Source organism: Ammospiza caudacuta, chromosome 21 (assembly GCF_027887145.1).
Source record: "Ammospiza caudacuta isolate bAmmCau1 chromosome 21, bAmmCau1.pri, whole genome shotgun sequence".
Taxonomy (NCBI): Eukaryota; Metazoa; Chordata; class Aves; order Passeriformes; family Passerellidae; genus Ammospiza; species Ammospiza caudacuta.
The window spans coordinates 1949082-1974511 of record NC_080613.1 but is presented as its reverse complement, the minus strand read 5'-3'; the positions used below and the strand labels follow the sequence as shown (position 1 = coordinate 1974511).

At 43.9% G+C, this 25430-nt stretch overlaps 1 protein-coding gene across 1 annotated transcript in view; it reads left to right on the top strand.

Annotated features, from left to right (window-relative positions):
• The first annotated feature begins 15806 nt into the window (after positions 1-15806).
• Positions 15807-25430, top strand: part of DAB2IP (DAB2 interacting protein) — a 154732-nt gene continuing 145108 nt past the window's right edge. The window contains exon 1 of the mRNA XM_058818140.1: positions 15807-16009. Within this exon, the coding sequence (XP_058674123.1) occupies positions 15952-16009 (58 nt within the window). The 5' untranslated portion in view covers positions 15807-15951. The remainder of the gene's footprint in view (positions 16010-25430) is intronic.

Below are 25430 nucleotides of genomic sequence, written 5' to 3'. Positions count from 1 at the left end.
AGCACTTGGCTGAGTTTTGGCTTTCATAAATCACAGAGAAATGTATGATTTTTCCTAGTGAAATGGTGCAACTTGTACCTAATGAGCCTCACTGCTGCTGGGGACATTAGGCTTAGCATTTGCTTCTACTGTGATTTCAGGGAAACATAAAAATGAGAAACTATTGCTGTTATGCACAGATTAAAAATTCTACCTAGGCCTAGGTAGCTATAGGGCATGACCGAATGTTTCATTTTTTCCCCCTTAATTTACAACGACAAAAAAACCTTTACAAGACTTTATGGCACTAAAGGAGGTACAAAGGCTTGAAGGAGAAAAATAATGTCAGTAGGTTAGATGTTAAAGACTATAGTGCTAATGATAAATATAGCCCAATTAAACTGAGGCACCAACTTTTCCAGCAGGTTCTATCCTGCTTTAATGGCTGGGATTTACTGCCAGCAAACTCCATCTCCTTGAGACTGATATAAATAGAGACATAAAATGTCAAGCTTGACAAGCAGCATTTCATATCAGGCGCTGTCTTGCTCATTGTGTTCTCCAGTCACAGATTGTCCTTTAATACCAAATTGTAAACCCACCTTTTCAATCAGCTTCAAGCCAAATGTTCTCTATTATAGTGTAACAACCTCTGCAGTAAAAAAGATTTTGGCTCTGCTGAGCAAAGTATTTGCCCTGTGCATGACAGTCCCCATCTCTGGATTTCCATGTTGATTTTAGATATAATTTGTCATTATGGAGATTTCTTCCCATTTCTGCTGCTCTTGGGTGCAATCATAACTTTTTGGTAATGAGAAATTATTTTCTTGCTTGCAATTAAAGAAGAATAGAAATGAGATCTATGTCAGTGCATAGGTTAAAGCTGTCCTAAAGTTCTAGTGTCATTTAAGTGTGCACTTACAAGAATTAGAGTTTGAAGAAGAGGGGACATCTGCAGCCTGTGTAAATACCCATAAGTGTTTGGGATTATCAGAACTCTGTAGGGGGAAACCTCCCAGTCTTTACATTATGGAAAACATGGAGAGAAATTCCATTGAAGAAATTGAATTAATTCAAATACTCATATGAAAATCAGTATTCCAATTACAAACTCAGAAGAGACAGTGATCTTCTGTTGGATATTGGAAGTAAAAGAGAGAAATCCCTAAACAGCAGGACAAATATCCTGTTCCTCTGGGGAGTGAGAAGATGCATCAGTGAAGGGAACCCAGGGCAGGCATAATGCAGTACCTGACGTGGTTGGAAGGACAAACAGACGGTTTTAGGAGGAGGATGCAAGGATGGAAGTGCAGAATATTTGCACTGGAGCAGGACTGGGTGACTCAGTGGCTGTGGAAGTTTGTCAGTGGGAATGCAGTGGAACAAAAGGTCAGGGCACAATTCAGAAACTGCAGAGTAGAGCAAGGTGAGGAAGCTGCAGAACCTGGCTCTGCCAGAGGAAACACTCAACATAATTACCATCCCAATTTGTATTGCATAACTTCAGATGATGAGGTCTGCATTTCATTTATGAATGAGGTACAATCTGGAAGGATTTGGATGTCTTCTTCTTTCAGTCACTCACGCTGAATATGTAAGTGCACAGTGCCCTGTACCCTCAGCTGAAGTGACTGCTGCTTGTTAAAAATAAATTCAAGGACAAGCATTTGACTTCAGTTAAAAATACAAGCAGCAAAGGGGTACAGCTGTACTGGGACAGCATTTGGGCTGCCATGGCCTTGATACCTTGTTCATGATGTTATAAAGATTCATTGTAAGAAATGACTCAAAAACTCCTTTTTTTTTTCCTTGAGCTTATTCTTATATACAGGTTTTGAATGGGAACATTTCCTGAGTGGTAAATTCTATTTTGCCTTTGTATCTTCTGTCTCCATCTCTGCCATCTCATAAAATGTTCATTATGTTGAGCCCAAAGTGACTGAGCTGAACTTTCATGGGATGATTTGAGCTCCACAGCAAAGCCCAAGATCAGGCACTTGCCTGAGCTCATAACTCTCAGCAAGCAATTGTAACCTCTGAGGATCTGTAGTGTTTCTCTGAGTTTGCAAAGTGCTTTGAGACTTGTGGATGTAAAACACTGTGCAGATGTATTGTTTATCTGGTTTGTAAATATTGATGCCCAGAACTACATTGGTATTTTTAGAATTAGGCTGTAGTGAATCAAAATGGTGATTTAGCAGTACCTGGGGCTGCAGTCTGTGCTTCCTTTGGGGTACAAACAGAAGAGGCTCTGAAGATACTTCAACCCAATCCTGTATATTTGTTTTGTCTCATCCTTAGCCTCTCTTCCTCTTGGGAATTGGGGCAGTGAAGTACATTTCCATGTTTCCTGAAGTCATTTGCTTAAAATCTCCTACACGTGCTGTCAACTATGTGTGGAACTAATGAAATAGAGTAGTAGGAAGTTCCTAATGTGCTTCCCTGCTTCTTTTCCTGCTTCCTGTTCAGACAGGGTCAGCTCTGAGGTCACATCACGTTCCTCAAGGCTCTGTCTTGTCTGGTATTGAGATCACCCCGTTTCGGAATGGTTGGGGACAGAGTATGGGGAAATGAAGATTTAGATGCCATTCATTTCTCACTGTGGTGTCTCTGTTCCAGAAGGGATCCTCCCGAATCCCCCACAAGAGGGAGTTTCAGACTTTGCTATGGGGGAACAAAGGCAGCACCAGAATGCGAAGAGCAGCGGTGCCCGAACTGCTTTCTTCAGATAGTCCCACTTAAAAGGACCTCATGCGCCCATACCCACTGCCCCAAGTCCCAGGCCAGGCCGGCAGGGTTGTCCCCATCATTGCTGTGCTTCGGCTGTGGGGTTTGTAGGAGGAGCTGTCTCCGTGTGTCCCCATGGTCGGTGTTACGGGGGCTGTTGTCACTGAGCTGTTCTTGTTGCTCAGCTGTGCACAGAGGTGCTGGCTCCTCCTGCTGTGCAGCCCAGGAGCCTTTGGAGCACGTGTGGTGCCTGTCATCCCAGGCTTGCTCTGCAGCCCCTTGGAGGGAGCACAGGGTTGGAGGAAAGGTGTTGCCTTCTATACTAAGGCAGGCGACCTGGTTCTGAGGTACAGCTCGACTGCCCACTCTCCAGGGCCGTTCGGGCCAATGACACACGCAGACACCAATGTGGTGGACGGTCAAAAGGCGTTTATTACTTCTTCTTCTGGGGTCTTATAGTCTTGGGGGTCTCTACGTCAAAAAAGGGGTTTGTCCTTCTTACCTAAGGTTAGTAGGGAATGGAAAAGTACTGGGTAAGGAGTGGAAAGTTACTGGATTCAGTGGGGCAACATTCCTACTGTTATTGGGGCCACATTCCTATATTAATTTCTTATCTATGAATAACTGAGGGTCTTATCTATGGGGAACAGAGAGTCCTGGCTTTCCGTGACATCGCGACATCTTCCGCAGCGCCTCTCCCTGACTACCACAGAAAGGCTCTTGGGCGTGCAGGGCTGAGGACCTCACCCAGCATGGGCACTGTTGGACTTTCCCCCTGGGGCAGATGCAGCCCCCAGCTGTTGGTCAGGTGTGTTTAACACCCTCTGGCCACAGGGAATCAGCCCCAAGGCTCGGCACAGTCAGAGGGAGACACGGGATCAATATCAGCTGGGTCTGTGGCCTTGAGCTGACAAGCCAAGTAAATGATGCTGATTGATCCTGAAAGGCTCGGCTGAGAGGAAGCCAGGAATGGGTTTGCTCTTCACCCTTTAACTGAAACTGTTCCCCACTTCTGGGTGCTTCCAGTGTGCTCAGGAAGGTCAGAAACGTAAGGGCAGACTTTGAAAGTTATTCTGAGCAATTGACTATGAAAACAGGGCTGTTATTTATTCTCCTGCTAAAATTATTTGTGCAGAGAGTGAGACAGAGCGCAGTTGTATCATGCCAGCCACCTTCACTGGTTCTCAACTGCAAATTAAAGTAAAAAACCGAGAGCAACATCAGTTTAAGTGAATTTGAAAAACCTCTCCTCAGGATGAAAATAAGGAATAAAGGCAGAAGTCTGTCTCTACAGATCTTCTCTGAAGCACCATATCTGAAAAGGGGCCTGTATTGGTGAAAGCTGACTGCTTTTAATCTATTGTAAGGCTGCACTTTTATGAAAAACCTTCTGGCTGAATGATACATTCACTTATGTTTAACCAGAAAATCCATTAGAGGCACAGAATAGATCTTCATTTCAGATTGGGTGAAAGGAAACCAAGGCTGAAACACCAACAATATGTGGCAGAAGTTCAAAAAAAGCTAAGTTAAAGGAACCAAATTAAGGAATTCAAAGAAGTATGAAATTATTCACAGGCCTAAGAAAGGCTGTAATGGAAATACAATATTTCTGATGACCCATACATTGTTCTGCAGTCCCTATTTCAAATGATCAAAGTTTTGGGAACACCTCCCAGTGATCAGCTGGGACCTGTAAAAGTTCTCCTGCGTCCTTTTCCTGGGAGAAAATGCTGCCTTCATGGACACATATGGGGAGCTGCTCTTTCTAAGGGCCTTTCTCCAGTTCCTCTCTGGAGCTCCTGCACCATGAGGGGGACTTGTGTCCTTAACACCCCGAACAGGCTGCACAGTTTGCTACAAGGAGTAGCTGTGAGCTCAGGAAGGTCTCTGTAACAAACACTTCTGGTTTTTTATGGAGACAAACATAATTACTTTCAGCTGAAGTGCCCTTCCTGCTTAAACTACTCACTTCATGTTGATTTAGGAGAATGGGTCTTACATATCAAGTGCAAATGATACTCCTTGAGTGCCATCTCAGTCCCTGAGATCAAAAATCAGATTTCTCTTGGGTGAAAATGAGTGAGGTTTATTACTGGTTAAGTCTCACTGTTGCTACTGTATTAATATGAGGTTCTGCTCTGTGGGAAGGAATTGGATCCTCCTCTAAATCCGTGCTCTGTGTGTTCATGCAGTGGGGTTTGTGGGCATGTTGGAAGGGACTGTCCCACCTGAAACCTTTGTTTCTTTTCTTTGGTTTCATTCAACAGCACAGCATCTTTTACTCTGTCAATCCTCACTTTTTTATAAAGGCAAATAACTTCCCATGTTTATTTGTAATATATCTATCAACAAAAATAAATGTTCTAGATGCATTTTATAAATTCTCATTTTAAAATGTGAGGCATAAGTTGCTGTGAGTTTAGAGAAAAGTCAGCGCAGGTTTTGTGGTAAATCAGTTTGTGAGATTTGTCTAAAGCATTCTGTAACTCTGCAGTCAGTGAACTCAACATCTTTTCTCTTTGTTAAAGAGAATGCTCAAATCCATTAGTTAATTCAAGCTGAATAAACTCTGTGGTGTGCCAAATACTATAAAAGGGAATATTGAATTGTTCCTTGGAAAGGCCCCTAGGATCTGTCATGTCCATTCAATATTTTTTTCACTAAGATGCAGATATGCTCCTGTGTCTTTATGAACCATCATAATGTGAGGTTAGTTCTGTGTGACCAAGTAAGAATATGAGCCTGATGCTCGCTCAGCTGACAGCACTTGGTGAATCCAGGGATTGTGTTGTGAGCTGCAAGGTCCTGAGTTCAGCTTCAGTCTGCTGGTGACACAGTTCTGTGTGTGGGTGTGGGGTTGTGACCTCCTGCTGCAGCAGCTCAGAGCAATCCATTACCCTTGGAGTTATTCATGGCACTGCCACCCCAGCTCAGCCATGTGGCATTTCAGAACTGCACAGAGCCCAGCTACAGGGCCAGGGGGTGTGCCTGGGACCCTGGGGTGCTGGGAGGCCTCCAGAGGTGAATATTCACATTTATCTAACTGATAAGGCTCTGTCATGTCATCTGTTTGTAGAACAAATCCATCTTGGCTTGCTGCTTCTCCCTTGCCCATATTCTGCTCAGCCTGGGGGAGGGCACAAGACTTTTCCTCCAGAGCAGGACAAGGAACAAGAAGCAGGAGGTGACTGGGGCAGCAGTGCAGAGGCCCTGAACATCCTGGGGAGGGAGGAGTTGCTGCACAGCACAGCTGCACGGACACTGCACAGACATGATTTCTCCATATTTAATTTATGCTGCCTGGATTCAGATAGTGAAAGATCATCCAGGGAGACCTTTTTGCCATTGGAATAGCAATGCCTTTTCTTTCCAGCCTTCTTTGTGCTTTTGGAAACTTCATGCTATTTTCTGTGACTGTGTGCTACCTTTATATAACCCAGGTAATATTTCACAAGCATTTCAATGGACAATGGTGCTGTCAAGGACTGTGGTGCTGCTTCTCACATTATATTGCTAAGCAACATACAATACAGCAGCATGATACCTTCTGCAGTTGGTAAGGAGTCAAGCTCCAATATTCAGTAAAATTATTCTGATCTACTTTTCTGTTACACAAGAATTCACTCATTTCAGTGCATAAAGATTTGTATAATTAGTAACAAAATCATACAAAAGTTGAACATTTTGGTGGGTTTTTATAAAGAATTAAAAAATGTACATATAAAAATATTTTTTCCTAATTTCCCCCAGAGAAGGTGGTTTTAGCTATTTTGAGTTTGTGTGGCTTTCACTGACTTTGTCAAGATTTGCTTTTATCAAAGTACCAGTTAAGTAAAATGCTTCAGCTTTGAAGCAGGTTTGTTTGCTTACCTGCTTAAAATTACAGATTTGCTGGAATACCTCACTCAGAATGGACCAGCTTGAGAGCAGAGAGATGTCAAATCTCTGTTCAGATCAACACAGATATTTCATAACATCTACCTGAACACAGACTGCAGTATTTGATAAGGTGGAATCTCACTTCTCTCATGTATTCTAAACTCCTCTGTTTAAAGCCAAGGCATTTCATAGTGGAGATCATTTTTGTCAGCTGATCTCACCTCTAGAGAAACAGATGCATATTTTTGTTTATATTGATATTTTAAATAATTCAATAGGACCATCACTCACAATGTGAACCTCCTTTGAAGGGAGAGAACCTCCTTCTCTCTAAAGTATTTCAGTAGACCCTGAGAGGAGAACTGTGGCATTTGGAGGTTTAATGAAGCCTTTGCTGTGAGTTGTTTCAGCAGCCATTAGCACCAGTTCCACTTGCTGGCCCTGGGTAAGCAAAACTCTCATGTTGCTGCCATCAAGGACTATTTCAACATTTTACTCTCAGCATTAGCCACTGTGATAGGGATCAAAGGAGACTTTGTATTATTCATCTTTTATCTTAAAGGCTTGGAGCATGAGGTCAAAATCAGAGTTATTGTCAGTGATGAAATCACAAACTGTGCAGTATTGAGCAGGGCAGGATCAGCAAAACCAACCATGTAGAACAGAAATTATTTAGGTGCTTCCAGGAGGGACTGCTGGGAACAGCTGGGCTGATGTGGTGGGAGGGGAGGATTTGGGAAGCTGTTTCACAAGAAAAAGCTTGATTCCCATGGAGGTGGTCTCCCTGGCTGGGTGTGGGATGTGTGGGTGGGAATGCTGCTCCCCCAGCAGCCAGAATGGTGCCAGGACTCTCCTTTCTGTGGGTGCCAACGTGCTGGGACTGCCTGGGAGGGAGGCAAGGCCTGTGCCTGGGAAACTCTCTTCTTCCACATGGATCTTCATTTCCACATCCTAATTCTAAAAAGAGAGACTGAATTTTGGGGAGCTGAATACCTCTGGAGGGGTACTTAGCTCTCCAGGTGGCATATGGAAGAAAATAAAGGCTTTGAGGATAATAACAGTGGGTAGGGGGTGAGACAGAGCAGCTCAGTGTGTGAGAAATGGTCTTCACTGGAACAAGAGCACAGTAAACAGATTGGCTGATAATGCTGAATACCAGGCAATTTCCTTTTAAATTAGCAGATGGGAGGGAAAGGAATATAAAAGGAAGTAAGAGAAAAAGAGAAGCTAATGATGAATGTTGAACGGGAACAAAATGTTGCCAAGACATCACGAGAGAATGAAGAATTGATGAAGAAAGGGAAATTAAATTGGTGCTTGGTACAGGAACTCAAAGAGCTTTGAAGCCCCGGCTCCAGTGGCTGAGGAGGGCTCTGTAGGATCCTGGGACAGATGTGTTTTACTGACATGCCCCTTGTGGCTGCAGAATTGGACACGGGGAGGATTTTGTGCTGATGATAAAAACCTGCAGCAGAAGAGAAGCCCAAGAGGGGATCTCATAGTCTGTGCAGCCTGAAAGGCATTTCTGAGCATCAGGCAAAGCCAGTTTCATCTGACACTAAAATTATTCTATCAAGTGATGGGAACTGATTATAGAAATTTGTTGTATCTCCTTGTCAGAATAAGAAGGCAAACGAGGACAGAGCTAAATCAGATAAAAGTAGGCTGCCAAAAAGGAGGAGGAAAAAAAGTACTTTTAATTATTCCAGTCATTCTAATAATTTCAGTTAGAACAAAGCTGAAAGGTTGGAGAGTCTGGAGATGCCAATATTGCCTAGGGAGAGGTGGACACACACATGTCTGAACAAACAGCATCAGAGCTGAGTCTAAAGCAGTTCCACACTGCCCCAAGTCAGACTTGATATGGAAAATGAAGAAGTTAATGAAAAGATGAAGAAGCTGAAGCACCTTACTGGAGTTTCTAGAGGAGATGAGATACACAGGAAGATCAGTTACGAAACCCAGCCTGTTCCACCAGGAAAGGGGGTCTAGAATGAGTGGGTAAAGTAAGCAGAGACAGAACGCCTCGATGTGGAAATCCAACTGCATCAATCACCCACATACACAGAAAGAGGAACTTGTATATTTAATTTGGGTTTAAGTAGACTAAAATGGTTTTCTTTCATTTCTTGTCTTTGTAGCTGTATTGCCTAAAATGCTGTAAGGAAATGTTAATTCGACTTGACCTTCATCTGTGCTGAGCTAAGAAGTATTTCAGGGTAAATGGGTGAAGTATCCCCCACCTGAGGGCTGACCTGTGGTGGAAGCATGAATCAAGAGGGTGGAATTCCCAAATAACTGTTTTAGATTCCCAAAATACTCTATAGGAAAGACAAAGGATGAGCTTCACATGGACTAATTGGAGAAGTATTATAGGAGTCAGGAATTGATTGGTCAGGATTTTTTGTTCATCAGCATAATGAATAGCAGGTCTGAACCTCCCAAGGATGCCAAGATGAGCATTTATTTTCTGTCTTTTCACCTTATGTTTCCTCTTCCTGTTGATTTCAGTGAAGTTTCGCATTTTCTAGCCAAGTCTGAAATGAGATTTGCTGGAAGTACTTTACACCCACACCAATATCTCAATAATTCTATGGAAACTGGGTTAAAACTGGTTTCTCTGTCAGGTATTTCGATCTGTTTCTGAGGGCCTGGCTCAGGCAGTCTAATTGAGTGAGAACAGAGACTGTGTTCTCATACTTTTATTCTGCCTAAAGCAAGGGAGAATATTGAAAAGTGAATGCGAAACCAAAAGTTACTGGACAACAAAAAGGAAGACTGACAGTAATATCCCAAAAAGAAACGTTATAAGCTGTTTTTTAAAACCAGAAACAGATTAGAAACCCAAAGAAAGAAAAAGCCATCATTTATCTTGGGTTCCACTTTCCAAGTGACAGCAACAAACAAAAGTTATCTCAAAACCTTTGCATTTTGTTATGGGAGCTTCACATAATGCAGGAACCCATTTGGAGTAACTTAGCCCCAAAAAGCCATGAAATGAAGGAGCTGCTTGATCTGGAAAGACAAAAATTGGCTGAATCTCTAAACTGAAAGGGAAAGAAGGAGGGAAAGACAAGAAACAATAAATGAAGGCAAAGAAGGAGCAGGCTCAGAGCAGACAGACTGACAGCCCTTGAGGGCTCACACCACATTTTAATGCAGCAGCTTTGTTCACATGCCTAAACACTATCTGGAATTTCTTCTTCTTTCTAAGCTCCATGTATTTCTGGAGAGAACTTGCAAATGGAAAGGAGTCCAGCATTTCTATACTGTAACTATGGATGTGTGGGAATAATCTACTGCTCTGTGGACATCAAGATTTCAGAGAATCTGGGTGTCAATTTTTTCCCTCATTTACATTGAGTATGGCACTGGCCATACCAGGAGTAGAGAAGAAAAGATTATATTCAATATGCAAAAAGATGTATAAATGCTACACCAGGGCTTCTTTTCCAGCAGACATTATTGAGGATTTAGTAGTTTATTTGCATTTTATTTCTTTTAGCCTGAATCTTCACAGAAACATCAGGTAGAATTTCTGCCCTTGTTTCAAGAGTCTGCATGTGATTCCCCCATGTTGCTGTGCAGTAGGATCCCTTCAGAGCTCCAGTCACCATGAATTCAGCTTGGTGCAAGAAGGAAGGGTGAGTAAATGTCAATGTAGTCTACACTTGTAAGCTACTGACCCAATGTTTGGGTATCCTCAGGATCCTGGTTAAGTATCCAAATGTTTCTATGCGTGTTTCTCTGAATTGCACATCCTGGGGGTATTTCATGGGAGTTTTTATTAATAATACATTGATGTTACACTGTTGCTGCTGGATCTCATTTCCATAACACAGCAGTGAAGAGGAATGCTCTGTCCCAAGCTGTCCATCCACACACTGATCCCAGGGCATCCGGAACGTGAGCAAAGCTGTGCAGAGTTTTACAAAAGAGCTGAGAAAACAGCAAATGCTTCTTGTTCCTGTTTCTAGGAGACAACTGCAGGAACATAGTGAGGAATCTGTAGAGTCAGCTCAGATGGAATCTCAGCAGACAGCTTGGTAAATTGGGCACAGAACTCTGGGTGTTGCAGACCTTTTGTTATTTCTGCCCAGGAGTCAGTTTAGTTTGATTTTCCTCCATTGAACTGCCAGTAGGGTTTTACTAAAGAGGCCCAGAGACACTTTCCTCAGTCTGAAGTTTACAGTAGCAGGAGGTGATGATATGTTCAAGTGACCCTGAAACAATATCCTGATGTTATTATCAATTTTTGGGGTCTTTAAAATATTGACTACATTTGATTGTTGGCATTTTTCACAGTAGAATTTTAATGTGTGCTCCTTTCATAGCAATAGTTGTATTTTCTATAATTACTATGGAGCCTGTTACTCTGAAGCATTTTGTTATTTTCTTTTCTTTAGAATTTTGTTTGTTAATGATTACAAGATTTAGTAGCTTGTGGCAGAGATTTAAATAGAGATAAAAGGCTCAGTCTGTTCAGCAAATGGCTTCTGAAGGCAAAGGGGGTTCAGGAAGTGCTGAGCTTTGGGCATGTACCAGACACAGAACTGCTCTTCCACCAGAGACCATGCTGATACACCAAACTCCTAATGCTTCACAGCACAGAGAGCACTGAGGGAAGGTGTGACAGGAGCCAGTCCTTGCACTGATTTCCTGGGGAATGTCTTTCACATTGCCTCTGTCTCCAGCACTGATCTTGGAGCTTTTCACACTCCATTTAATCATTACACCTTTTTTTGCACATGTTTTTTCTCTGTGGTGGAGCTTTGCTGAGTTCTGGATGAAAAGTTACCACCTCAGATGGGTGATTAGAGCATCACCTTCTTCTGAAAATTAAGATAAAAGCCTGCTGACTTAATAGCAGGAGCATTTGCACAGATAGAATCTTCATAGCTGGGGCTGCTCTGCAGCTGGGGCCTCCTGAAGATCCCAGTAATATTTAACTTCTCTAAATAAAATTCTTCCCCCCCAGTATGGAGTAACCAAGGCTGCATCATTTCCATTTGTGCCTGTGACATATTCAAGCACATTTCTAAGAGCTGTAGTTCAGCTCAAGCAGCAAAGCAGCACAAAAGGGCTTTGGCATGAACTTCTGGAGTCGGATGATCCCTGCACTTGCTGTCCAGGGCAAGATAAGCTGAATCTCAATGGGAACAGCCCCAGCCATGAGCAGTGACTTTGAAAATGTGCCAGGTAAAGCCAAAGAAACCGAAGCCGGTTACTGGGTATGAATTGTTATTCAGCCCTCACAAAAGAGGAGGCTTTGACAACACCCCCGGTAACCTTGGCAAAGGGTTTTGTTAAGCAGGTCTGTGCCTCGCTGGCTTTTCAACCCGCAGGCATTGATTGCTCCCTCCTACAAGGGAATTTGTGTTCCGGGAGGGGCCGGGTGGTGGCAGCAGCCGGGGCACCACGCTGCGCCTTTGCCCCGCTCCCAACGCCGCCTCCAGCCGCCGCTCTGCTCCCGGGAAAGCGGCTGGCGCTGCCCTCGCTCCTTCCTGCAGCCTCAGGGGCCCTCGTGGCTCCTTGGAGAGTCACAGAGCTCTGGAGTCACTGAGGGTGGAAAAGACCGTCAAGATCAGCAAGTCCAACTTGGGTTTCTCCCACAGTGGGACACTACCGAGGATGATGAGTTATCTTCTGGATGAATGGAATATTATTTTGAAGAATGGAGTGTTGTTTTCACAATGTCTCTTGGCTGCACTTGTTTATACAATATTTCCACTTACTTTTTCCTATAGATCTTTAGGCACCTGGTAGAATAGAAAACAGCCTTTTATAGACTCTGCTGGCTGTGTTCTATTGCTGCTATACATGAAGTGGGGAAACCCGGTCCAAACAGACCTACAAAGGAAACCCTTTCCCCTCAAATAAATTCAAGACCAGTTATATCACCAGATTACACTGCAAACTTAGGCTATTGCTTAATGTGGAAATAAACAATTACTTCATGATAAAGATTCAGAGCTGATCTGTGTGGCTGATAAAAGAGAGATGAGGTGATTTGCCCCAAGCTTTACAGCAAACCAGAAGCAAGGGTCATCTTTCTTGTTTACTATTTCATGTTATGGTGTAAAATAAATGCCAATGTGAGTGATGATTCCATCTGTTAGCAAAAGACATAGGAGTTAGGAAGTAGCAGCTCCCAATTCCTCCAGTGTAGGCTGACATATTGAGCACGACTGGAGCCTGGGACATAAAAGATGCTGAAGCAAACATCATGCAGCCATTAGGCAATTAGATAGAAGTTCTTTTTCTGTCTCCAAACCAGCTATTGAGGAGAATGCAGAGATGCTCTGATTAGACAGTAACAGAAGACATTTAATTTCCCTTTCCATCCAACAATTTCTAAATTCCTTCCTTGAAGAGTCAGCTTTCCATAACTCTCCATTTTGTGTTCCACTTAACCACGTGGGTATTGCAGAGAACGTGCTCGCTGGACTTCTCTTTCCACGCTCATTAGTTCAGTGAGCTTGGCTCATTTCCTAGGATTTGGTCTAGCACAGCCTCTGACCATCCAGGCATTTGTCTGAAAATCATTTCCCTCTTCACTTCTGCAGTTTTCCTTTCAGTGCCTGAGCAATTAAAATCCCGAGTGATCAAAGCCCTGGTCTTCCAACTGTCCCTTGTTTTTCACAATCATGGCATGAGCTCCTTTGCCTCTCTGCATGAGCTGAGCTCAAACGAAGAAGGTACGACAATTGCTCAATTGTTAGGAATTGTGAAGAGTCTTAGCCAAAATATTGACATCATTCTGACTTACACATTAAGAATTAATTTTTACTAGGTCTGTAACTAGAGATTAGTGAATCATTTGGATGTCATTAAAATCAAATTGGTTGTCACAAAAAATCATTGAGGTCTAAACAACCATTGCTTTTCACCTTCCTATCTTGATTTCTTGATTTTAGCTATTCTGTAGTATCCCTGGATTATTTCTGACTCTTCACAAGGAAAGACTTCACAGGTGTTTATTCTTTTCTGGCTCAAAATTGTCTCTATTATGTATATGCAGCATCTGTTTCATGGCAGAATACAAATTGTTTCTCTGTATATAATTTGTCTTGACTCAGATGTTCCTTGCAGAACTATGGGTTCCTTTACGTCGACAGTCCTGATTCTCCAGGCATTTTTAGTCCCTTGTGATTGAGGAGTCAGTGAGTCACAGCCTGTTTGTGTATCCCCACATCCTGGGGTACAGAACAGGCACATGATACCTGCTCAGGCCTCCTTCACCCCCAAAGGTCTCCAAATCCCTTCCATACCCATTTTTGACATCCTGGAGGGATTCGATGTGTCAGTCAGAAGTCCAGACACCTTTTTCCATCAGGCACTGCTCGTGGCCCGTGGACATGGCCCAGAGCAGGTGGAGCCCTGCTGACAGGCTGTGCCGTGTGCCTGCAGTCCCGAGTAGGTGTTTTTGTGGGGAAGGTGGAAAGAGGGAGGTTTTTTTGTTTTGTCAGCGAGTGGGAGAAGTATTGAAGTTGTAAAGAACATCGGGAGCGTAGGGTGGAGGGGGGAGAATAGAGGGTTTGCAGCACTGTAATTTCCCCCAGGGCAGAGATCTCGGAACAGTATTTAACAGGCTATAGACTGTGCAATACTTAAAACAAATAGATGGAAATGAGTCTTTCTTCTATTAATATGGCCTAGCCCTCAGGAACAGTGCTAAAATGGGTTTGCAAGGCACAATTACCGCAGAGCCCTGTCAGGCTGCTGTTAATTCCTCCAGGCAGAGCTCGGTGTTTTGCTGCCTTCAGCCAGCCATTCATTTGTCCGCCCACAGCGCGGAGCCCCCGGCGGCAGCGGGAGCGCCAGAGCCGCTTCCCTGGCGCTGGGAAGGGGGAGCTGCTGGGGCAGAGCCTTACCCAGGGCCCGAAATAGCAGCCCCTGCCTGCCTCAGGGCTCTGGCACCAGCCACGGCAACCCCAAAATGCACTCGGGCTGCTCTGGGTGCTTAGGGGGATTCTTGCCTTGGATTCTGTGAAAAACATTCTTTTGAAACAAGGTATGTGTTAATGCCTTCGCTGGAGTGTGGAGGGAAGAGTTTGAATCGTGGGATCGAGGTAAAGTTGATCCTAAAAGCTAGATTTGAGGAATTATTTCAGGACTGTTGTAACAGCAATATGAATTTACCTTTGGAGAGACAGCTTGGTTTAGAGTTGCACTTTGATATATTTTTCTGTTATTTTGTGGACTTCAGACAAAATGAAATTTTTATTTCTCAGCCAGGTGGTGGAGTCTTCTTCCTCAGCCCTTGTACTGTATCATTTATCCAAGAAGTTCAAACATGCAAAGCTGGGAGGTTTCAGCTGCTTTCCTGTGAGCTAAGATACATTTCAGTGTCCCTATCACAGAAGGTTGAGGCACGGGGAGCAGTGGTGAGTTAGGACAGGTCTCGAGGAGGCAGTGGCAGACCCAAGGAGCAGAGTGAAGGTGACCTGCCTTGCAGTGCTGCGATCTGGCTGTCACTTGATACGGGCTCTGTGAAGAGGCTCTGGTGTCATTTACCATCCGAGTCCAGCCAAGCTGGGGCTCGTCCTTCAGCTCCTTTGCAGGAGCTTTTCCAACGCCAGCCCAGCAGCAGCCCTGGCTTGGCAGAGCAGGGAAATGCAGGACGAGGTCCCCAGCCAAAGGCTGCTGCTGCAGCAAGTTCCCAGTGCCCGGCACAGAGTCCCGGAGCTGCCTCCCCGTCAGGCACGGGCTGGGCTATTCATTGTGCAAACAGCCTCCTTCCTCTCCATGCCAGCCCGAGGGACACGGCAATGGCAGAGTTTATTATAAACTGAGTGGAGGAACAGACTATCGCTGGAGGAGATCCAGGGTTATAAAAGATTGGAGCGGGGAGGGGGAGGAGGAGGGAACAGGACATAATTTGTGTTTGTGCGTGAGGGGGTGCAGACTGTTGGCTTCAGCGAGGCATTCCCCAAACCCTCAGGACCTCTGCCTGGTTTTGGTGGGATTTTGTGCAGTGCATCCCGTGCTGTGTCAAAGCCCACTTACTTTTTATTGTATCAATCATCCTCTTTATGCAGCACCACGACTCGGAGAACGCTTGCAGGTCCTGTTCTGAATGAGCTGCGCTTGCTGCCAGCTCAGCCTAGTTACTGCTGTAACTTAGTCTGGGGGATGGGAGAAAAAGGTTGCTGCTACTTTAAATATAATGCATTAAGAGGATGCTGGAAAAAGGCCTGCATGCTGTAATACCCAGCCATCGAGTTGGAAAAGGAGCCAGATGTAATACAAAAGAAGAAACACAGCCTCTTATGGATGCTGCACTAATTCATAAATCAGGTGAATCAGCTTAGGCAACTGCTGTGTTTTTATGCCTCTGCTGCATGGAGAACTGCATGTTGGATGCTTTTATTTGAAGTAATGGAACCAGATAATCCTTTGGACCGGGACAACTCCAATGGTAAGAAGTAGGAAACATAGAAGACAGAGGGGAAAAAAAGGATAATGAGAGTGTCTGAGTTGCCCATCCTGCTAAAGGCACAGGGGTAGGCATGTGTTTGTACTGTCTTCTGCATGGATAAGTGGAAATGAATGTGGGAATGTGCTTCACAAGAGCTTAGAAATCCCTCTGTTTACAGGGGCTGGAGACAAACATGTAGTAGACTGATACATTGAGATATTTATTCTGCTGGAAGGAGCAGGAGGCAGGCAGCATTAAGCTGTCTCCTGAGCAGTCTGTGCAGAGGGAACAGGGACCTGTGCATTCCACCTTGTTCAGCTTGGGGGGCTTTTTGCCACTGAGAGAGAATGGAACTTTGTGCCGTATGTGCTGTCAGATGTAGCATTTGGGAACAGATTCTTTATCTGCAGAAAGCTTTCCTACAGGCAGATGCATGAGTAATTTACTTAGGAGGATATATTTAGCCAAGGACCACATAAATTCGCCCTGGAATTAAAGTACATGGTTAAAAAAGCAGCTATTCCATGGATTTATTGCATTCCACATGCTGATGTTCTGCTATCCAGTCTATTGGAAAGCACACAAAAAAACATAAATTGAGGGGAAAAGTTGTTTGCAAGTCTCATTTCTCTGTTAGTGAAGAGAATTGGCTGCATTGAGGACAACAAAGTATTCATGTTTATGAAAACAATTTCAGATGGTGATTTTTGGAATAAATTGATTCTCAACTGTTTAATATGCATTCAGTATATTCTGAATACAGCTTGAAATCCACTAAATATTCCACTTCCCACATAAATATTGTTCAGGAAGTCGTTATGGATTTCCCACAGCATATTCTCTGCTGGTAAACAGAGCTTCAAGTCCAACACAACTGCAGTTTTAATATCACAGAGACCTAAAACTGTGTGGAAAGAATGTGGTTAAGGGAATGAAGTAACATTTAAACTATGTGAACAGTTGACTGGGCACATATAAGTAGGCAGCACTGCTTTACTTGGGGCTCTGTGCCCTGCTGAAATAGAACTTAAAATAATCAAGGACAGATTTCAGTGGTGTTTCAAATGATGATATTTGCATGAAAATATTAAGAAAGGGGTCTCACACTTCTTATTTCTCTTTTCTATTCTATTTCATATGTAGTTATATTAATTCCTCTCTGGAAGAACAGCATCTACTCTCATGTCTCATACCTCCTCTTAGACACTGAGACACAGAATTAAATCTCATTTTCTTTCCAGCAGGAAGTTTTAGGATTTCAGAGAAGTGCATGCAGAGTTGAGCTGATATTAACAAACATGTAAGCAGGTGTTCTTGCCCATCCCAGTGTTAGAATCTGGCATTTAGGAGTCACAGAGAGTGTCTGGGTTCTTAGGGAAATACAAGTTTAACTTTATTTTCTCTAATATGTTAAATTCCTCATTAAATTTAGAATGCATAATTTAAGATACATAGGTTCTCATTCTTTTCTTAGAGACATGTGAAGTATATTCTGTCACATTGTGTAGAAACTTCGTTTTCCTACAAAATATTTGAATAAGTCAGCAAACACTGGGAAGGTTCATAGGCTGGGAAATGAGAGATAAGCAAGCACTGCTGGTACCAAGGATCTGGGGAAAAATTTCATTGCTTCCCCTTCCTATGTAAATGCCCATCTTCTTTTAGTTGTGTTTAAATTTCTTTGATTTTAACTATCTCATTGTAAACAAATGGGTTGAACCATTTATTGATCACAAGGTCAATTCCTTCCCTGTGCTCCTGCTGGAGCTGCAGGACTGAGGGACTCAGCTGCTGCTCTGAGATCCCAGGCATTGTTTTGCATGAATTCAGTAAACAGAAAGTTCTGAGAAATCAGCCAGCAGAGTGCTGTTCAGGAAGATTTGCCCCTTGAGAACGTTCCGTTGTTCTGGAAGCTGCTCCTCGGTCCCTTGGATATCCAGCAGCTCTGGACATGCTGGGAGCTGTTGTGTTTATCCAAGTGGGCTGCTCATGTGACAAGTCTTAATGCCTTGGGGAGTGACCATGACTTAAAACTCCTGTGCTTGTTGGAAAAGTGCCTTTTTACCTTCAAGAATGCCAAATCAAATCCCCTTTTCTGCCAGCCAAATGAAATCCATTCTTTAATTTTTGCTCTACCTGTGGGTTAACCCTCTACCTTAAAATTCAGCCCTGGTTCCTTCTGTGTTGCTTATTCCCAGCACAATCAAGAGATGACTAATGACAGAAAAAGCTGTTCTGAAGAATTTGTGGCAATAATGTATTGAGAGTTGCTTTTTGTGCCTCCTGCAGCCCTTCCATTTGCTTACTGACCTGCATGAATTCAGCTCACAGGACGGTGGTGGAATATTCAACACTGGGAAGCTGTCTCTCATTTCTTAGCACAGGAGGTTTTTTTCCTAAACAAATTACGTTGCCAACTTTTCATGGAGATGCCTCATAGATTTATTATTGCTTGTAGCTGAGCAGGGAATCACCACTCATTTATGTGGGGGCCTGACATGAGATTTAAGAGCTGTATTGGTTGCCTTGACGTAACAGCCCCTGGAATAAACCCTGTGGGTTTTGCATCACCTGTGGCTGCAGTGCTTACTGGATTTTTTCTCTGTGATTCTCCAGGGAGCTGCAGTGCTTGACTGCCTTGAACACAGCCTGACAGGCTGCTCTTCATCTGGAGATTTGTGCAGGGAGTTCTGTAACTTTTCTCCTCCACATGGGATAAAGGCTCACAGAAACTTACAGGTTCTCATACAGCTTATAAAAATCATTAAAGCACCCCCCACATTATTTTCTCCTTCTCCCCCACCCATTATTTTCTTTCCATTCTCTGGAATGCAGGCATGTAGAGAAACATTATTGTCATTTTGTGGTGGCTCACAGCTCTGAGTTTTTGAAGTGTTCTTTTTATTGTAGTGACATGGATTTACTTCTTTTCACCAAAAAAAAATTCTTGGAAGAAACTTGCTGAAGAATGTGCTGATTCTGAAACCATAACCCTAAATTACCCATTTTGGAGGGATGACATATCAGAGCTATGGATTTCTCTTTTGTACTATAGCCACTTGCTGCTCCACAAATAAGACAGCTCAGCAGCTTTCTGCAAGCTGCTCAAGATTTATAAGATGTTTTATTTGTGTGCAAACTCTTGAGTACAAAATATCTATGAATTATGTATTCTTTGTGTCTTCTAATTGCTCAGATCTCAGTTTGTACAGCTCTTGTCAGCACTGGAACCACCTCTGAGTTTATTCTTTTCTGTGTCCTGACAATATTTCTTTGTGATTCAGTTGTTAATCCGTAAAGAGCACAAGATTTTTATTAGACTTTTTGAACAACCTTGTAGACCAGATCCCAGCTACTGGTTTTGGTGGAATCATATTCCCTACACAATAGGTGTGAATCACAGATGCAGATTTTGTGCCACAAAGAAATGAAATTAAACCATTGTGCTTTAATAACACAATAATTACAGCATATTTTTTCCAGTCTCTGACGTGCACATTGAGCCAGGTGAATTACTTGGATGGCAGCCAAGCTTGAACTTTGCTGTTGGTAATTGAGATTCTTCAGGCACTGTTCGAGGGCAGTAATGACATCCTGGCCTCAATGACACCTTGGCCTGCATTAGAAATCACACCTGGTAGAGAGAAAAGCTGAAGCAAGGATTGGAAACATGGGATTTTTTGCAGGTTATGTGTGGTAGCAGAGTTGAGTGGGAAAGCTCCAGAGGAATGGGAGCTCAAGGATTGAGCAGATTACTGCACAATGATTTGTAGATGCATTCTGTAATTTCCAGCTTGGAAATTGAGTTGGGGACAACCATTGCATGCAGTGGCTTCCTCTCAGTCCCTGCTGAATTCAGGAGAAGGGGGCAGAGCAGTCAATAAATGAGCATCCCACTGGATTATGGGCATTTAACAAGGGAGAACCACCCAGATGGAATCCTGAAGGAACATCCAACGAATGGAATGTAACCATCCATACTTGGAGGTGATGGAAATAGTCACAGTCATCTCTTGGTTCTTTGGAACTAAAGAAAAGGGTCTTTTCCTAGTCAGGCCTCTCTATATTTCTCCTAAAAGAGAGGAACTTCAGATCATTGTGAGGGATCCTCCCAGATCCATCTGTTCCACACAGCACTGCCAGTCTCCCTCAGAACTTTCTACATCAGCCAGAGCTGGAAGGGGAATTCACCATAACTGGATGGGATGGAAGAGTGCACAGGAAGGGATTTCCTGGGAGCAGAGATGAGGAGGAGCTCCAAGCATACATTTGATGTATCCAGGTGTTTATAGGTGAGAAATTTTTCCATTAATGAGACTCTGCTAGCAGCTGAAAGGAACTGGAGGAGCCCAGAGGGAAGTGTCCCTTGTTAATGAGATCTGAGCCCCACAGTTTGACCCAGTGGGGTTTCTGAACCCTCCAGCCAAGGGTTGTTGGGATGCCATTGGTGAAACTCAGCTGTTGGCCAAGAGCCTCCTCTGCTGGTGCTGCCCAGAGAGATGGATGGGTGCTGGTGCCTCCCATCCCTGGCTAACAAATCCACCCTAGGGATGGATGAACAGAATGAAGAGCTGCTTACCCTGAGCCGGTGTTCTTTGTGACATCCAAATGGGACATTTGCCCAGGAGGTTCCTCAGGCATACACGGGGTTATCCCAGCACTTGGAGCATTGTGGGGATCCTGTTTGGATTTAGATGTGCTTCCTCTCTGAGCATCTCCAAGGAACCAGCACATGGAAAAGCTGTAATTGCAGAGCATTCCTCCTGCTGGTAGAGGCTCGGAGGCCCAGCATATGCCTCGCTCAGTGAGTCAGTTGTCAACATGATTTTGGCTGCTATGGAGCTTAGTGCAGGGATCAGAAAACACCTGCCAAAATGAGGCTTCAGAAAATGTTTGTTTTCTAGCAGATCTAGATATGCCTCTAGTTTTGTTTTACACCTTTGAACACTTCTCTAGCTGCAGCTGGAGGTTGGTGGGCAGCTGTGGCAGATGTTACAACACCAGCCCTTGTTCTTTGTGCTGGAGCTGCTTGTGTGGGTTTGTTTGCTTAGCGTTGGGTGGGCAGGGCCTGGCTGATGGAGCAAAGCAATGCCTCTGGATGTGGGTCCTGCTCTGAGTCCTAGGGAGAAACCCTGATACTTTGATGCAAATAGCATTCTCTTATTTGGTCCAGAATGAATAAAAAGGAAAAAAAAAAAAAAGACAAAATAATAATAGTAAAAGTTAGTCCAGAGTTCACAAAATTTTATTGTCTCTCTGGCCCTGTGTTTGCAGAAGTGCTGTTAGAGCCTTTCTCCTGGCAGGGAGAATATCCCTGAAGAGTTTTTCACAGTCCATGTGTCAGACAGGAATGCAAAGGATCAATTTACAGCCAGAGACAAAGATCTGAAAATGTCCGGGGGGACCTGGGGGAATGTTTCTCACCCCAGACAGTTTCAGTGATGGAAGTGATCCCGTTTGCCCGGGGTCCAGCCCTGAGCAGCAGCAGTAAAAGCAGCAGAGGCTGTGCTGCAGCAGAGCTGGGGCAGGAGCACCAAGCACAGCACAACCTCCCCACAATCACTTCTGTACAGAGCTGGAGAGAATTCCAGCGTGTTGAGGAGAGCTCAGGAGTGCACCACGGTGTTCCAGGGAGAGCCTGGGTGCTGTGCCTGTTTCCATGAGGAACTGGCTTTGTTCAGCTGGTCATCCTTTATTATTGGGTTGCAGCTGTCAGAAAAAGCAGGCAATGAGCTGAGGAGTTGTATTTAGAAGTGCCCTCTGGATGGGATGGTTTGGAAGTTGCACAGAGCAGTTGGAAGTAGTTTCCAGTTCAGTTTGGCCAGTTTTTTGATAATGGTTTTACTTTCCCTGAAAGCTGGTAGTAATTTTTTTTCATATATTCTTAGAGATATTTGTTTTATTGTCATTTAAAGTTTCCTGATAAACTTCAGGCAGAACCAGAGGATGTATTAATCTATTTCATGTCATTTGCAACAGGGTCTGTAAAGTCAGGCTTTAATCTTAGAAATGTATGTATTCAGCAGAAGATGGCATGAGGGGTTTGTCTGAGTTGCCTGCAAGAGCACAGGCACAGTTCATCCTTTGTTTTGACTCTTACAAATGATTGTTGTTTTTAAGACTGGAAAAAAAAGAGGTTTAACTGTTGTGACTTGAAACCCAAGATGAAGCTGATCACACAAACTCAAGGCACAGAAAAAGTGATCAGCGTTTAGGATTTAGGGAGAAAAGCAGGTGCATTCAAGTTGAACCCAGTGCAGAGCACACTGAGGGCTCTGACCCGCCTGCCTGTGCCTCTGCCGAGGAGAGAGGCAGGTTTTATTTTCCCTGCTTATTCATTTTCTGAGTCATTCATCTTGTGCTATAGCTATTGAAAACTGTAACAGAGTCTGGGAAGCACTTGGCTTTTGAATGCTGCCTCCTGATTGGGCTGGGGAATGCTGCTGTTCGGGAATAATGTGTGAATACCATCTGCTCCGAGGAGCCGGAGCCTCCGTGGATTCTGCTGGAGAGGCACCTTCAGCCAGGACTGCAGGCACAGGGAGCGCGCCTGCCTTCCCTCTTTCTTACCCAAACTTTTACTTGGCGCTGGATTTCCTTTCTGTTTCCCTCTGGAACTTTTTTTGTGCTTTGCCTGAAGGCTGAGTTGCTTCTCCTGTGGGTTTTGGAGGTGTTTTTCCTTTATTTTTTTCCCTGTGAGGGATTTCTTCTGGGGTTCAGCATGCACACCAAGCCGGGAAGTAAATCAGGGAGTTTTGCAGCTGTTTATTGCAGCACGAGAGTTAACGTGGAATGTCTGAGTTGCTTTGAGAAACTACTTCCAAAAATTTGACCTGCTTGTAAGAAGGTAAGCAGGGAAAGACTTTGGAATTTCGGGACTGATTTTCTACTTGCAGGGGGGGTTGGTTTTTTTAGGAATGAATGTGAATCATTTGCAGTGTACAGTTGCCTCCTAGCAATGTCTGGGATCAAAGACTGGGTTTGTCTCTGAATTTCTTTAATGAGCAGAGTTGGAACAATGATTGTCTCTTTCTCTTTTGTGTAGCAATTGTTTTACAATAAGTCTTAACCCAAACTTTCTGCAGTGCGAGTGTAATTATAATTCAGAACAGCAGCTCATTTTTGGGTTTGTATCTTTATGCTGAGAACTCTCAGGTCTCATTTTCCTGCTTATGGAATCTCTTTTTCTGTTATCTCAGACCAAGCACAGTTAGTTTGCAGCAGTCTGTATTTCCTCTAGCAGAGGACCAGATGTAGTTTGTGAGCCTGTTAAATCCTGCCCACTAATGACCTGCTGAGAGAGCTGGGGCCATTCCTTCACCTCAGGACAGCAGAGCTGGGGCCACCACTCTCTCCCTGTTAGCACATCCTGAACTCTTGCATGTGACCTCTAAAATATGGGTATGAATTCTTTTTCTGCAGTTTGTGTTCCAAACTGAAACCTTTGGGTTCCAGTCAGACTCTTCTATATCTACACAAAACAAAGTTAGCAAAGGGAGGGCAAGAAATATTAATGGTTTGTAAAATCCTGTCCCTCCTTCCAGTGAGCCACATTATTCATTTTACTGTGGTCTGTTCAAGGGGGAAATCTGCAAAAAATAGTTCAAAGACTTTGCTGAAGACTCACTGTAATTTATTTTTGACAAATACCTGATTTTTAGCTTTTTTTGTGTTGGTGGGTTAATGGTAACTGTGCAGCAAGTGTGTGACTTGTTTACTGATATGTACTACAAGGCAAATGTTCAGTACCTGTAATTAAGGGAGCAGTAGATTTATGTAACTGATGCTTGATCTGACCTGAACTTTTTCTATCCAGTCGAGTTCAGGTAAACAGGAGAGGGTTGTGCTCCTGCTGTGCTTCCTTGCACCCAGGCACCAGCGTGGAGCAAATGTTCCAGAGTACAGCAAGGAGCTGTTGCACTGACAGGGAGGCATCTTTTCACTTAGTCATTATCCTGGCCCACTGCCAGATCATCAAAAGCAGCTCCTTTAATGAAGAAAAAACTTGCTTTGCTGTAATTAAGAAAAGTGTGGCAAGTCACGGAAGGAATTAGGAGCTGGGCTTTGATGATCCCTGTGGGTCCCTTCCAGCCCAGGATATTCCATGGTTCTGTGAAGGAATGCCTGGATCACACCAAGCTCAGCACCAGCACAGTCCATCAGCTGGAGGGCGCTGGGCTTGCTGGGGACATGGGACATGAGGGCTGAGGTCTCACAGTGCCACGTGTGCCTCTCCTCTTATGGATGCTCAAAAACCTTTGAAAGGTCTAGTGTGCACCAGTCCCAGTGGGGTTTCCAGTAATATCTCATTTTGGGGACAGAAAAGCTATTTCTTATTCATTGATAACAACAACAACAACAACAACAGTAAATGCTCACTTAGTTCCATTTTGCTGGAATTGCATTGTCAGTCATAGATTTTCCAGCCTGTCACTGGGCTGTTGGGTGATGATTATAATGAGGAATGGAATCCTGACCTCTGAACTCCACAGGATCTCTTCCATTCCACACCTGGCTCCAGAAGGTTCCTCAGCCACTGGCAGGGGGGACCAATAGAATGTGGGATGTGGAATCAGAGCTCTGCAGTTCCGTGGGATGTCCATATGCATGCTCAGATCAAACACCAGCTGGTTGGAAAGATGTGTTTATTTTTTGCTTTTCATGCTTCATGCAACAGCAGTTCCTTGGTTCACTGGCCTGACTGTGATAAATATTTTTGCAAGGGTAGAGTTTCCTGGCTGTAACCCTTCTGCAGAGGGTTCCTGCTGGATCCCTCCCAAACCCCTCCACAACTTAGCACTGGTCAATATTTCCTTTTAATGGCATCCTGTGTAGCTGCAAAGCACTTTTTGTCTGCCTGCCTGTGGCTGATGTGCTGCTCTCATCATCAGCTCTGCAATGCTCCAGTGTTCTTCCCTCTCTAATCCAGATAACTTCATGCCAGCTTAAATGTGCTGCTTTTATCCTCTTCTTCTGAAGGGGGGCTGAGTTAGAACTGCCTTGTCCAGGGTCACACACAGGGAGATTTTCTCATGGCATTGCAGTTGCACAGCATCTCCTGTGTTCCCCATTAGTCCTTTGCCATTCTTCTTGCTCCACAGTCTTCCTCCTTGCCCATCTCCCTTTCTTTGCTCTTCTTCCCAATTATAAATTTCTGGAGGACATTTGTCATTTTGCTGTGGAGAGCACAATCCACCTGGCATGTATTGGGAGTCTGGAAAATCTCAGCACAGGTTATTCAGCAGGCCAGGATTTTTGTTTCCTTGAAGATGAAGAATTCTCATTTTCACTACAAGAAATTTCTTTATTTTGCTAAAGGAGCAACTCTGGCAATGCAACATCATTGTGTATTTACAGACTAATTTCAGAAATCCACACAGATTCCTTTCCTCTTCTCCACCACCACAACTCTCTTGTCTGA